Genomic DNA, 14,596 nt, shown 5'->3' with positions numbered 1-14,596 from the left:
CAGGTGTCCATTGTTACCGGGCCTTGGCAGGCTGGGGGCCGCTGGATTACGGAGTGAGGCTTTTCCTTCTTCATAACTGGCCCCAGGGAAGGGGTGGCCCAGCAGAGGGTCCCTGCGGGGCACCTGAGGCTGGCAGGGAGGAAGCCTCGAGGGTGGCAGCCACCTTCCCCAGGAGGAAGGACAGCACGGTGCACGTTCTCATGGCCCCGGGACCCAGCCGCGGCCCCGGGTCGGGCATCCCATTCTGTGCTGAGGAACCTCTGGGGCGGGTGTGGAGCTGCGCTGCTCAGTGTGGGCGGTGGCTCCCCACCGGGGCGGGGCGGGGGCCCTGGCTCAGGACCTCTGCCTCTGGCCTCTCACTCGGGGCTTCCTTCCTGTTCCTCCTTTGTGCCAGGTCCTGTCCCAGATATGGTGGCTACTGCCTGGGGGTATGAGACAGGGCACAGGCCTTACCCACTGTGCAATCGGGAGAGGGGGGAGGTCCCACCCACCCTGGGGACATCCCGGGGGAAGGGATGGTGCAGTGGAGAGTGAGAAGGGAGGGGTGTCCCTGACCCGGAGGGACCCCACGGGGAGGAAGGGCAGCCAGGGGTCTGCAGGCACGCCGAGGAGCTTGATCTTTGTCATAAAGGCAGTGGGAACTGTGGACATTTTTGAGCAGGGGAGATTCGGGGTGAGAGCTGTAACAAAAAGATCCCCGTGGTTCCTGTGTGTGGGAAGGATCAGAGGGAAACGGGAAGCTGAGGGGGTAGAAATTTGGAGGCCGTGGCAGGGGTACGATGGGAGGGGCCTGGTGTGGAGGTGGGCTGAGCTATACTGGCCTCTCGACCAGCCCGTGGGCAGCTGGGACGCCCACCTCACCCTGATGGCCTTGCGCTGGAGGCTGGGGTGGGAATCCTCTTGGCTCCAGAAGTCGGTTGACCCTGGATCAGTCCCTCGCCCTCGCTGGGTGCTGTCGCCCTTATGGACAAGGACTGGCCTGGCCGGGGGCACCCAGCTGTCCTATCCCCTCCTGGCTCTGGCTCTGGCTCTGCAGGCTTCCAGCTGCTGGTTCAGGCTCTTCTCACGGGTGGGCTGCCAGCCCTCCTCTCCTGCTGGCCGATGGAGCCTGTCGTCACCCGCCTTCCGCCAGCTTCGCCCCCTGATTACAGGAGCCCCGTCGGCCGCCCACAGGGCCAGCGCTGTGGGGCGCCCCAGGGGCTGGCAGTCTGGAAGGTGGGGGTGAGATGCGTTTGCCCAAACTTTTGTTCCCTGTTAACACTCAGACTGTTCTGGGTCCATATAATTTATAAGCTGTGTGTCCTTGGAGGAAACACTTACACTCTCTGAATTTCAGTTTTCTACTCTGTGAAGTGGGGACAGCACATAGAGCAACTCGTGTAATTGTAGCGCCATCCTGGGTCCAGAGGAGCTGCTGAGCGAGCGGCTGTTGCTGTTATGCGTTAGTAATAATAATAGGGGGTGTTGAGCAGAAAGGCCCCGGGCCGGGCACTGAGGGCTGGCATACCGACCCAGCTCTGTCAGGACATGCTGTGTGACCCTGGGAGAGTGTCTCCACTGCTCTGGACCTCAGGCTTCCCTGGCTGTGCCAGGCAGATGATGGAGATGGTGGTACTTCGGACAACTCTGTGACACAGGGAAGCTCAGTCCCTGCCCCCACTCTGCCTCTGCTGTCCCTTTGGCTCTGGGGTGGGTGGGGTTGGTATCCCCAGTTGCCTCCCCCACCTTCCCGCCCCGGGCCTGATCCCCTGGGCTCTGGGAACCAGGCAGGCAGGTTGTGGCCCTGCCCCACCCTACAGGGTGCTGCCCTCCTGGTTTCAGTCGGCAAATCTCTCAGCCCTGGTACAGGGCTGGGCTCTTGGGTGAGGTGTGTCCCTGGAGCCCACTGGAGGGACCGGCTGAGCCAGGGATGGGTCTGGCACAGTGCCCTCAGCTTGGGCCAATCCAGGGCCGGGACCGGCCTGAAGCCCCCATGGTTGGCACAGGGCGGATGTGGTCTTGGCTGGAGAGCGTCCTCTCCGTCGTGGTGTCTTGTCAATGTAGAGGGGGTCCCGGACCTGCGCTCATATCCTGCCTCCGCTGCTTCCCGGCTGAGGGACTTGGCCGTTCTCTGGGGCTCCGTCTCCTCACCTTAAACATTCCTGCAGTTCAGACACCACCTGCCCCAGGGCTGAGTTGAGGATTGGGGGGGATGATCGAGGTAAGAGGCTTTAGTGCAGGTATGGCGTGAGCTGGGCTTGGGAGGGCCACGAGAAGGCAAAGCATCTCCTTAGCTTGGCACTGGAGGCTCTCGGAAGGTACCTTTCTGGGCCCTCTCTCTGAGGACCTCTGTACTCCTTCGTCCCATCCTGAGCTCAGCAAGCCCCTTCTCTCTGAGTACAGTGGCCCCCAGAGTAACCAGGGAACTTCAGGCCACCTTGGGGCCTCCCCAGTTCTGGCCCAGCCCCCGCTCTCTGAGTGCAGGAAGTAGTGTGATCCTTAACTTGTCAGTTTGGAGGATCAGAGATTAACATTCTTCTGGCTGCCTTGCCTGCTGGTGGTGCTGGTCCTGGGGTTGGGCCGGGACAGGCCAGGGTTTGCTCCGCCTGTGTCAAGGGCCTCTCCCTGGGTTAGAGGAACCTTAGACAAGAGGCACCCTACAGGAGCCCCCACTAGCAGCGTGCCTCCTCCTCGCCAGGGTGAAGTGCATTATGCTCTTAGCCCATTGATCTTATAACCTGATCAGGCAGATACTGTTGTGCTGTTTTGCAGAGGGGGAAACAGAGGCTCAGAGAGGGGAAGTACCTTGGCCAAGGTCACACAGCTAGTTGGTAGCAGAGCTGGAACTTGAGCCCAGAGCCTGAATGCCCAGTGGAGACGGTGCCGTGTTTGCAAGTTGGGGTGATGCTGGGTCCTGCTGCACCGCCCGCCCCCAGTTCTTCTGTCCAGCCCGAGGGGGGCTGTGGTCAGCTTCCACTCAGAGCTGACTCACCAGCAGCTCAGAAATGGTGCTGAGGGCTTCCCTGGTGGCACAGTGGTTGAGAATCCGCCTGCCAATGCAGAGGACACGGGTTCGAGCCCTGGTCCAGGAAGATCCCACATGACGCGGAGCAACTAAGCCCGTGCCTTACAACTACTGAGCCCGCGTGCCGCAACTACTGAAGCCCGTGCGCCTAGAGCCCGTGCTCCACAACGAGAGAAACCACCGCAATGAGAAGCCTGCGCACTGCAACGAAGGGTAGCGCCCGCTCGCCACAACTAGAGAAAGCCTGCGTGCAGCAACAAAGACCCAACATGGCCAAAAATAAATAAATAAGATAAATAAATTTATAAAAAAAGAAATGGTGCTGAGGCCAGCATCCCAGTCAGCTCCTGGGGTGAGCCCAGCACCGATTAGATAATCTTTGAGATTTTAGATCAGCTGAGCCAATAGGGACCCACCCACACATTTTGCAAGTAGAAGATTGAGGTCCACAGAAGATTGACAAATGAGGACCCAGTAGGAGTGAAGTTTCCCTGCCAGCTCCGACCAGGTAGGGGCTGGAGAGCCCAGACTTCAGTCTAGGCTCTTAGTCACCAGCTGTGTGACCTTGGGAAAGTCATTTTGCCTTTCTGAACCTCGGTTTCCTCATCTGTAGAATGGGGATTGTAACGCCTGTGTTGCCTGTCTCTAGGGAACAGGCAGAGATCCAGCAAGAAAGTGTAGGGCAGGGCCTTGGAAATTGTGTTGGGAATGAAGAGGCTTCAAGAGGTGGGGGAGTGCGTAGGCTGTGACGTGAGACTGGGTTTGAAACCCACCTGTTTCCCCTTTTATGCCAAGTGTCTTTTTTTTTTTTTTTTTCGGCTGTGCTGCACTTATGGGATTTTAGTTCCCCAACTAGGGATTGAAGCGGGGCTCTCAGCAGTGAGAGTGTGGAGTCCTAACCACTGGACCGCCAGGGAATTCCCTAGGCTAAGTGTCTTTCAGAAGGTCTCCAAGTCACCCTGAGCCTCAGTTTCCTTACCTACAAAGTGGGGGTGACAATCTATCAGCATTACCTGAGCTCTTGAACAGACACAAGTCCTCAGTGGAAAGAAAGGCACCCCAGTCAACTCTGGGAGTTAGTTCTGGGGGCAGAGTCAGGAAGACTGGCTGGTAAGGAGGCCCCTCTGGGTCACCCTCGATGGTCCCAAAGAGTACAGGCTTTGGAGACATGGTTCCGGTCATCTGGGGGGCAGAGCCATCCTAAGAACCAGAGATACAGATGTAAGATCCCTTATTAAACCAGCTCGCCAAAAGACGCCAAAAGAGCCCCTGGGGCGGCGGGCAGGGGGAGAGAGGTTGAGAGAGCCAGAGAGAGTGAGAGAGAATGAGTGTGTGTGTGTGTGTGTGTGTGTGTATATGTATTTCTCCCTGGCCTCCGTGTCCTGGGCGTGTGTGTGTGTGTGTCTGCGTGTATTTCTCCCTGGCCTCCGTGTCCTGGGCGTGTGTGTGTGTGTCTGCGTGTATGTCTCCCTGGCTTCCATGGCCTGGGCGTGTGTGTGTGTGTGTGTGTGTGTGTGTCTGCCTGCGTGTATGTCTCCCTGGCCTCCGTGTCCTGGGCGTGTGTGTGTGTGTGTCTGCCTGCGTGTATGTCCCCCTGGCCTCTGTGTCCTGGGCGTGTGTGTGTGTGTGTGTGTGTGTGTGTGTGTGTGTGTGTCTCTGCGTCTGCGTGTATGTCTCCCTGGCCTCCGTGTCCTGGGCGTGTGTGTGTGTGTGTCTGCGTGTATTTCTCCCTGGCCTCCATGGCCTGGGCGTGTGTGTGTGTGTGTCTGCGTGTATGTCTCCCTGGCCTCCGTGTCCTGGGCAGTGGCCTCTTCAAGTCTGAGTGGAGCCGCTGCCTTCGTGCTGTGGATGTGGCGTGGAGGTGGAGGCCTGGGTGGGCAGTGGCTCCTCCCTGAGGTCGCAGAGCACAGTGGTGGCCGCACCCACACTCCCAGAATTCACGTGCCGTCCTCTTGGTTTCCTAAGGGTATCAGGACCCCCGCAGGCAGTCCCATGACAGCCCCACGTAGGTGCTCAGGCGCTTTTGTTGACTGATGAGTGAGATGACCTTTCCTGAGCCATTAATCTTTCTGGACCTTGGCTTATACACCTGTAAATGGAGGGTTTATTTACCTGTGTTCACCTCGGGGCCATTTGAAGACTCTGCGTGTGTCTGTGTGTCGGGCCCTGCGTCTGAGTGGGATGAGCTTACGTCCTAATTCTGCAGGATATGCTGGCAAAGGGGCACAAGAGGGCCCAGTGATTGGTTCTGGGCTCTCGCAGAGGCTGAAGATTATGCCAAGGGAGCCCACCAGGGTCAGGTGGGAACCTGGGTTCCTGCATGGTCCTTGCACCTGACCAGGTGTTCCCACCCCCTTACCCTTGCCTGTGCAGTTCCTTCCTCCTAGGGAGCGCTCCCTTTTTCAGGTCTTTGTTGAAGACCTGCCGATCTTTATCATCATTATTATTTTGCGATTCTCTTCCTGCTTCTTTTTTTAAAAAGTCTTTATTGGATTTTTTCAAACTATGAAAGTTATGCCTGTTAATAAAACTTTCAAACAGTCCTTACTGTTGTTACGAGCTGAGCACGATGGTTATGATTAGTAGTAACATTTATGGAGGTCCTGAACTGGACCCATCTGTTATGCCCATTTTACAGATCGGGAACTTGAGGTTCTGAGAGAGCTAGGCAGCTTGTGGGGCTGGGTCTTCAGAACTGGGATTCTGAACTCACAGGGCCTGGGGCTAGAGGGCATGCTCCATCAGTACCCCCCTACCTTCTTATCCTAGAGCATCTGGGTCTGAGTGCAGGAAAGGAGGGAGGATGTGTGAGAAAGTGTGGAGGGTGGGTGAGGCCGGCACTCGTCCTCAGGCTGCTCCAGCCCAGCCCCTCTCCGTAGCTCCCAGCAGCAACTGCATCGCTACAACTAGCCAGGGCCTCCCAGTTCCCAGGCCAGGGACCCCTGCAGTCGGCCCTGCCTCTGGAGAGGGGCCACAACCTACTTCTCTGCCCGCTGTGAGGAGGGATGCCCTGTGGGGCCCTGTGGACAGTGGTCAGAGCCGGGACCAGGAGGGGGTCAGCAGGCTGTGGCTAGAACCCTGACTGCCTCGGTCTGGCTCTGCGGCCTCAGGTGAGCCCCTCACCCTCTCTGGCTCACAGTCCCCTTTGGGCTGATGAGGCCCCGAATCCCTGGCATGTGGTGTCTCCCGAAGCTTGGGAAGAGGCAGGAAGAGCTGGTACAGGTAGGTGTGGAGGAGAGAGGGGCGCCTGAGGCCTCGGGGACCACCCGTGGACACCCAGGCAGGGACGCGTGGTGGGATTCGAGTCATTAAACCCCTCTGGCAGCTCCAGGGAGATCGCCGCTGCAGGGTGGCGAGGAGGGAGAGAGTGGGATGCTGAGCAGGCCTTGCAGGGAGGGGGCTGCCTGGGCCGTGGCCCCCGAGCTCAGCAGGCAGGAGGTGCCTCTCCAGGGCTGCAGTGCCGCCTGCAGCCTCCTCCGCAGCGTCCGGCCAGAGAGGCTGCTGGGGGACCCTTCGGGGCTCCTCCTCTGGGAGCCCTTTGTTCCTGGAGGGGACTGGACCCCCTCCCCTCCCTGCCTCTCTGAGGTCTCTCCAGCCCTGACACCTAGGCCCCCCTGCGCAGCCCCCCGAGTCCTCATCCTCTGCCTTCCTGTGGCACCTCCTCTGTACCAGCACGTGGCAGTTCCTCCCAAGTTGTCTTAGGACATCTCTCAAGAATGTGCTCCTGGCTGCCAAGAAGCCATCCCGCGGCCCTCTTCCGTCACGGTCTTCCCTTTCCAGCGCTCCCTCTGTTGCCAAACCCGAGCTGAGCTACCCAGTTCCCTGGCGCTGCCGGGACCCTCCTCCTGTGGCCCCTAACCTCTCACCCAGCGGGCGGGTGGCGGCGTCCGCAGCCCCTGGGGCGTGGCGTGGGGTGGGCACTCAGTCCTTAGGGACCAGCCTCCCTCCCTATCCCAATCCATTCGGCTCCCAGCTTGGAGAGCAGATTGGGGTACTGAGAGACCCCACACTGTCTGATCTGTTTGGTTCTGGAATCTCCGGTAGCAAAGAGTTTATCTGAAAGCAGGTCCAGGTCTAGACGGTTCTCGAGTTTGGGTAGCAAGGCATGCCTGTGGTGGCGCTTGGGTGAGATCAGGGCTGCTGCAGCCTGTTTGGGGGCGCAGCGCCCATGGGGCTGTCTTCTCGTTTCCTACTCCTTTGAGCGAGGCAACCCATATTTCTGTCCCCTGTCCCCTCTCCCCTCTCCCCCCTCTGCCGGGTGACTTCTCCTCTCCCACTCCTCGTGCCCTCTACTCCTGGACCCTGGTCCCACAGCATCACTTGGATAAACTCTTCTGCGTCCCAACGTGAGAGGCCAAGAATGAATTTCCTTCTTGCCTCCTACTCTGCCCCTGTCAGCCTGGATGCATCAGGCCTGTCAGTCTCACCTTCGTTTTCTGTCTCCGTCTGGGTCACCTCGTTCTCTTTTTCACTTCCTCGGCCTCCCCTGGCTTCCTCTTCAACCCACAGTCCCACCCAACGTGGGCCTCGGTGTGCCCCTCGATGGGGCGATGCCTGGGCCTTCTGGCTGGGCCCTTCCCTGCCAGGACGTGATGCCTGGGCTTAGCTGACCCGGCAGCTGAGAACATGCTGGGAGTCAGACAGACCTGGGTTTGAGTCCCGACACAGGATGGCGGCTTCCTCCTGGGCCTGGCTTCCCACGCATCAGGGCACATTCTAGCCCTTCTGGAAATAATGCTGTGTCTGAGGCTGGGTGCATCAGGGCCAAGTCAGGCATCCTAGAGCTGTTGCTGAAGGACCCTTGAGATCCGAGGGCCAAGCCTACCCATGCTGCGTGCTGGGAGAGTGCCCATTGGCTGTCCGGCTGTTTGAGGCAGAGCTGGGGCAAAACCCTGGGCTGGAGGCTGAGAACCTGGCTCTCCAGTGCTGGGTCTGCAAGCCTCCTCATCCTTAACGTGGGAAAACAGTAACATGACTCCCTAGGGTTTTTGTGAAGATTCTTTGAGATCCTGCGTGTGAAACTTGCCCACCCACTGGCTTGGGGTAGCACTCAATAAAAGGGAGCGATTATGATGACGATGACATGTTTTATCAGTACTGTTGTTGTCTACGGTCCTGTTTTCTCTGTTTGGCTCCAGTGCGTTACCTCGTCTTCCCCCACCCCCAGCCCGCCTCATCATTTTTCAAAACAATTCCCGTGGTGTTTGAGAGAGTTCTGGTTGTTTATAGTTTTTAAAAAAATAGGCATTCAAAGCAAATTCCTCATTTGTTCTCCCCTTCCTCCCCCCCAGACAGAATCTGAACAGACACGAGCTCATTCCAGGAAAGGGGAGCACAGGCCTGTGGAGACGGACCCATGGGCTGAGCCGCCTCTGGAAGGAGTGGAGGGAGTGGGCCTGCCCGAGACCCTAGGTGTGGGATGTGGCACCTGCTCTCAGGCTTCCTCCCCAGCCACCACCTCCTGGCTGGGCCCCAGGACTGCATTCCAGTTATGCCACTCGCTAGCTGTGTGACCTTGTGCCAGTGACATAACCTCTCTGAGCCTCGGTGTCCTCTGTAACTGGGGATAACACCAGCCGTACCCCGTAGAGCTATTGAGAGGATTAAGTGAAATGCTGTCCTAGCTGGGTGCCCTCGGTATCCAGAGGCCAGCCATGGGAGGGACGGCGTCACTTCAGCCCCTTCTCCTCTGAGAAAGGAACAGGTCTTTGGAACCTGGAATCCAAGACTGTCCGAGGTGGTAGGGCCTGTCCATTATTGAGTCTGGTCCTCACGGTGTGCAGGGGGAAACTGAGGCCCAGAGAGGGGAGCTGCACAGTGGGTCAGCACGAACCCCGGGGCAGGACTCGAGCTGCAGCTACTCAGGACCGGGAAGCCTTGCCCAAGGAGGAGGTGCCCTCGGCATGGGTTACTGCCCTCTCTGGACCTCAGTTTCTTCGTCTGTGAATGGGGACACCCAGGCAGCATGTGCTGGGCTTGCTCTGGTGCCCCAGTACTCTCCTTCTCCGTTCAGAAACTGCTTTAGCCGAAGAGAGAAGCAAAGAGCCAGTGAAAGCAAAGGGGTTGTTAACTTGGTAGATGAGTTGATTTTAGAATGTTTATTTTTTTATTGTGGAAAGAATCATGCTCATAAAATAGTTCAAATGCTATACAAGTGAATAAAGCAGAAACTGAAATTTGCTCTCTGCTTCTCATTCCCACACCCAGGTGCGCCACCCTTAACAGCCCGGAGTGCTGCCTTCCGGACCTCTTTCTGGAGGTCTCCAAGCATAAATAACTCATAGGCATATGCAGGAATAATTTTAAATGAGATGATATGCAGTGTGGGATTCCGTAGCACTGTTTCCTTTACGTGGCCGAGTACGGACACCTTCCCTTTGTTGGTACCTGTACCCAGGTCCCCTGAATCTTCTGACCGTCCTGGGTGAACTGCTAGGTATTGAATCATTCCCCACGTGCACAATTGGCTTGTTTGTGGTGATTTCTGGTGCGTAGATGCCTGCTGTCCTTGTGTGAATTCTGTGGGCTGGATTCCTACAGGAGCAAGTACAGCATCAAAGGGCACCCATGCACCCTTGGAACTGCATGCAGCTGTGGTCCCCCTCCAAAAAGGCCGTCCCAACTTCCTACTCCCCCGGTTCTGGTTAAGGTGCCTATTCTCGTCCCGGCTGGTCCTGGCTGGTCTGACAGGGGAAAACGGAATCTTGGTTCCGCTTGCGTTTGTTCGCTGGCTGGTGAGGCCGAGCGTCTTTTCACGTGTCTGTTGGTTTCTCGTGTCTTTGGTGGTTTCTCTGTCAGGGTCATTGCCCTTTTCCCCGCCCAGAGGCGCACCCACGTGTGTGTGGGAAATGCACCACCCCTACCAGGAATGCAGTGCAGATGCAAACACGAGCACGGAGCTCGTGCGGACAATTTTATGAACTGGGATTTGGGGCAAGGCGGGTGCCCCTCCCTGGGGCAGGGTTGCTGCCCGGAAACAACTGCACCAACCTCATGGCCCCTTTGTCCCTCCGTTGCAGAGAAAACCGGAAAGATCCTGACGGAGTTCCTCCGCTTCTACGAGGACCAGTATGGTGTGGCTCTCTTCAACAGCATGCGACACGAGATCGAGGGCACCGGGGCGCCACAGGCCCAGCTGCTCTGGCGCAAGGTGAGAGGCGCTGGGCCAGGGGCAGGGCGGCCTCCATGGCCTCTGTTTCCCATTGTTGCTGGATGGTCTCTGAGGGCCGCACCCGGCTTCTGAATAGGCAGGTGACCTGGTGGTGGTGTCGAGGTCCTTTTAGCACCGTGGGCGACTCCCCCGGGCCAGCCCCTTCGTCAGCAGAGCTGGGGCTCTGAGTCATCTTGACAGGCCTGGTCCAAGCCCAGCTCCTTCTCTTACACTCTGTGTGCCCGCGAGCTATTACCTCACCTGTGGAGCCTCATGTGCTCATCTGTAAACCCGGACGAGCACACCTCCCGAACCTGGTGGCTGTGAGGATTAGAGATTTGTCGGCTGGGCGCCTGGGGCTGGGCGGGTGCTGGCTGACACTGTCATCATCCCTGGCCTTGTCATTATCCCATTATCAGTGGTAGGATTATGTTTGCACAGTCAATATTTGTCCAGTGAGGACTGGAAGCTGCCTGGCTCCAGCCTGGGGGTCAGCATGGGCCGGACGAGGTGGAGAGCCTCCTGGGGAGGGGGATCCTGTGGTCGGCCCTGGCACGGGGCCGGGGATGGGAATGGCGCCGAGGAAGTGAGGGGATAGCCGGGGCACTGGTGGGGCTCTGGGTTCCCGGCTGGAAGCCGCCAGGCCTGGGTCTGAGCACTTGGGGTGAGAGGCCAACCCTTGCTCCTCTGGGGGTGCTGCAGGGGCCCTGTGTCAGCCCAGGGAAGTCCTGTTTGAGGGCACTGCACGTCCCATTACTTGGGTCATTCCCTTTCAGTGACCTTCACCCTCTGCCCACTGGATGGCCGGGCAGGTGGCAGAGGGAGGGGTGATGAGAAGGAAGGGTGCCAGCCCCCCTCCTCTGCAGGTGTACCGGCCCTGGAGTGGCTGAGTGGCAGCCCAGAGGCTACTTATTCCTGGCTGGTGGCCCCTGGCAGAGCGCCCAGCGGCTTCTCTCTGGGGATCAGACTGGTCGACCAGCCAACCCCAGTGCCTGGGGCTCGGGGCATTCGTGGCTGACTTCCATGGTTGGCGGGCTGTGAAGTCGCCCTTGCTCGCCTCGCCACAGCTTCAGCCCCCAGTCCTGTCGCCTTCTTCGGGGCTGCCCGGGTCATCCCGCGCTCAGGCTTCGAGGGGCCGGGGGCAGTGCTGTAGCTGAGGGATGGAGGCTGGAACCCTGTGGTCTGGTGGGAAAGAACTCGGGGGGGCCTTGGGTTCAAATCCTTTTATTAACTGGTGGCCGGGGCCATTGATGTAAGCTTCAAGGCTGTTTCCTCATCTGCCAGATGGGTACCTCCTGCGTAGAGGAGGATGCGGATTCAGTGAGAGGAGAAATGGGGGTGGGAGTCCCCACTTGCTGGGTAACCTTGCTGAGCCTGTTCTTCTGTCTGTGAAATGGTGCCCAGAGGGAAGAGTCATGGGCCAGAGGAGAGAGCAGCTTTGTGGAGGGGGTGGGCATCGCATGGCGCTCTGAAGGCTAGGTGGGATTCGGATTATTGGGAAGGCGTCTCTGGAAGGGGGAACGGTGTGGGCAGGGGCGTGGGCATAGCGGGGTGCGCAGGGGGCGACAGGAGGGGGCAGAGCAGAAGGAAGAGCCCGCAAAGGCCCCGCACTGGGAGTTGTTTCATTCCACTCCCCGCCCTCCCCTAAAACCAAGTGCCTAAAGACATGCCTGTTTATCATGAGACCAAAGGGGTGGGGGCTGGCATCACGTGACCAGGCCTTGAGGATTTGTCACCCTTTGGTGTCATCTCAGCAGGAGGAACGGCTGGAGGCGTCAAGTCAGTGGCGTGGGAGAGCTGCCACTGAGACTAAAGGATTCCGCGGAGAGACAGGCCCCCTGCTCGGGACACACACTGACTGTGACGGGTCAGGTGCTGCGGCCACACTGCCCTTGCTGCCCCCAGACACTCAGGGAGACAGTAAACAGCCCTTTACACGATAAAGTGGGTGCTGTGAAGGAGATGACAGGGTGGACTCAGACAGTGGGGCCTGACTTGTCTGGGTGGCCCAGGAGGGCTTCCTGGAAGAAGAGCCATCTCAGTGGAAGACCTGATGGGAGAAGGAATATCAGACCACGGGAATGGCAGGTGCAGAGGCCCGAAGCTGAGCCTTTAAATGGCTGGCCCAGGGTGGTGGAAGCAGGATTCAAGCCAGGTTCCAGATTCCTGACCAAAGTCTCTTTCTGTCTTGACCCCCAGCCTGCCTGGGGTGGAGGGGAGGTCAGGGCTGTGTGTCAGAGCCTCTCAAAGCATCACACCTCCCTTTGATTTGGGGCCCAGAAAAGACTGTCTGGTCTCCTGATGTGATGGCAACCTCCTGACCCTGTGGCAGCAGATGTGGCCTGGCCTGGGTATCTGGCAGGAGCACACCTGTGTAATAGGAAAGATGGCCTTGGACCCAGCCCAGGTGAGCTGCTTCCAGTGGGCAGAACTGGAATGGCTCTCCTATTTGGAAGGAAATGTCACAGGCAACCTGGGTCCCAATAACCTAAGACAGAAATGGGGTTCCCTGACGCGCTAAGCATTTACTCTGCATGAGAAACGCCTTTAACACCCACAAGGTTGAGTATTTGTGGTAAGAAAACAGGAGTAACATGTAAGCAGGAAGAGTAAGATGAAATCACCCACAATCCCTGAAAAGGAGGAATCTTTGGTCCCATTTTGTCATTCAGTAAAGTGAGGCTAAGTCATAACAATATAATACTAGAAATCATCATCATCATCACATAAATTGTTTTTGGTAGAAATAATAATACAGGGACACTTCCCTGGCGGTGCAGTAGTTAAGACCCTGTGCTCCCAATGCAGGGGACATGGGTTCGATCCCTGGCCGGGGAAGTAAGATCCCACATGCTGCAAGATGTGGCAAATAAATAAATCAATTAAGTAAGTAAATAAATGACATTTCCTCTTAAAAAAAAAAAAGAAAGAATAATACAATAAATAACAATACAATTAATGATAATACAAGTAATGGTAGTAATAAAAACAGCAGTCCTTTTGTGTGGGCGCTGCTCATGCAGCCGGTACGACACTGCTCGGAGGGACTGAGATTTAGACCCATCCCCATCCCAGATGTGGGCACTGAGGCTTGGACAGGTGGAGTCACCTGTCTGGGCTCCCGTGCTGTGGGCCGTGGAGCTGGGACTGGAACTCGGGCTGTCGGAGCCTGGGAACTGTGCTCTAGCCATTCACCATTTACCGAAGATGCCCATCGTGGCATCAGAGAGCTTTGCAGAGTCCAAAATATTTGGCCTGGGCTGTCGGGTTCCGTTTCGTGTCCTGCAGACCTCCCTGTGGACACGTGACTCTGCCACTTGAAAGTCTTAAAAATAAAAGCCAAACCCACACCACCTACCCATTACGGGCTGTCCCAGGATCTAGGGGTGGACTTGGGGGCGCTGCTGAGCCCCACTCGCCTGGGCAGACCCGCCTGGGTGGTGAGCTTGTGCCCTCAGCCTCCCACTGCCCAAGCCTGGGCTCCGGCTCTAAGCAGAGAGGAGGACTGCAGACCAGGGGCCTGGGGGTGGGAGTGAGGGTCTGAGCAGGGTGTCGGGAGAGCTCTGTGTGCTCTTTCCTTTCTAGGAGAGATGGGGATTCAAGAGCTGGGTTGAAGTAGGCCCCAGTCTAAATATAGACCACTGAGCCCAGCTCTGTGACTTGGGCAAAGCCCACTCTGTGTGTGTGGGGGGGAGGTGCGTGGTAGGGGGAACCGTTTTCTTTTCCTGTAAATATTTTTATCCCTGGGTAGGAAGCAGTCTTCGGGGGCCTATTGTTTGAGCACAATAGGCCCTCATTTTCCAAGAATGTTTTGGCATTTCCCCTTGAGGAGTTGCTGGGGAGAGGAGGCTGCATGTGAAGGGAGAGGGCTGGGGGGTGAGGATGCCTGGGGAGGGGCCGCTCACCTCTGACTCCAGCTGCGGGGCAGACCCAGAAGCAGAGCGAGGAAGCTAGGAAGGGTTAGGCACCGTTAGGACAATAGCAATACTTTCTCCCTTTATTACACCCGATGCATGATTCCTTTTGCAGAAGGCACCGTATTTGTTGTAGAACAGCTAGAAGCTGCTGAGAAACAGGAACACTTGACTCCCTGAGCTCCTCCCATCCAGGAGGAGGGCTGCTCCCTTGTGGCCTGTCTCTCCTTTCCTGAAGCTTCCCCGTGCGGGTCTGCTCAGGAAGCACTCGCTCTGGGACGGCCACCCCTCCCCCTCCCCAAATAAGTCAGCCCGAGGAGCTGGAGAATGACACTGACAGTGACCCCAATAGTGGTCATGGTGGCTTCGCGTATCGTACTGCCTGCCAGGTGCCGACTGCCTGCGTGATCTTTGCACAGAATCCTCGAGATACCTTGGTGAAGTCGGTGCTGTCACTGTCCCATTTGACAGATGAGGAAACTGAGGCTCAGGGAAGTGATGTGACAGGGCTGAAGTCACACTGAGTCA

At 57.7% G+C, this 14,596-nt stretch overlaps 1 protein-coding gene across 1 annotated transcript in view; it reads left to right on the top strand.

Moving 5' to 3' along the window:
• Positions 1-14,596, top strand: part of NIBAN2 (niban apoptosis regulator 2) — a 53,285-nt gene that overhangs the window by 21,157 nt on the left and 17,532 nt on the right. The window contains exon 2 of the mRNA XM_079926715.1: positions 10,024-10,154. Coding sequence (XP_079782841.1) covers positions 10,024-10,154 — 131 coding nt within the window. The remainder of the gene's footprint in view (positions 1-10,023; positions 10,155-14,596) is intronic.

Source organism: Stenella coeruleoalba (assembly GCF_951394435.1).
Source record: "Stenella coeruleoalba genome assembly, chromosome: 7".
Lineage (NCBI taxonomy): Eukaryota > Metazoa > Chordata > Mammalia > Artiodactyla > Delphinidae > Stenella > Stenella coeruleoalba.
The sequence above is the reverse complement of the archived record's forward strand: the minus strand, read 5'-3'. Positions and strand labels throughout refer to the sequence as shown.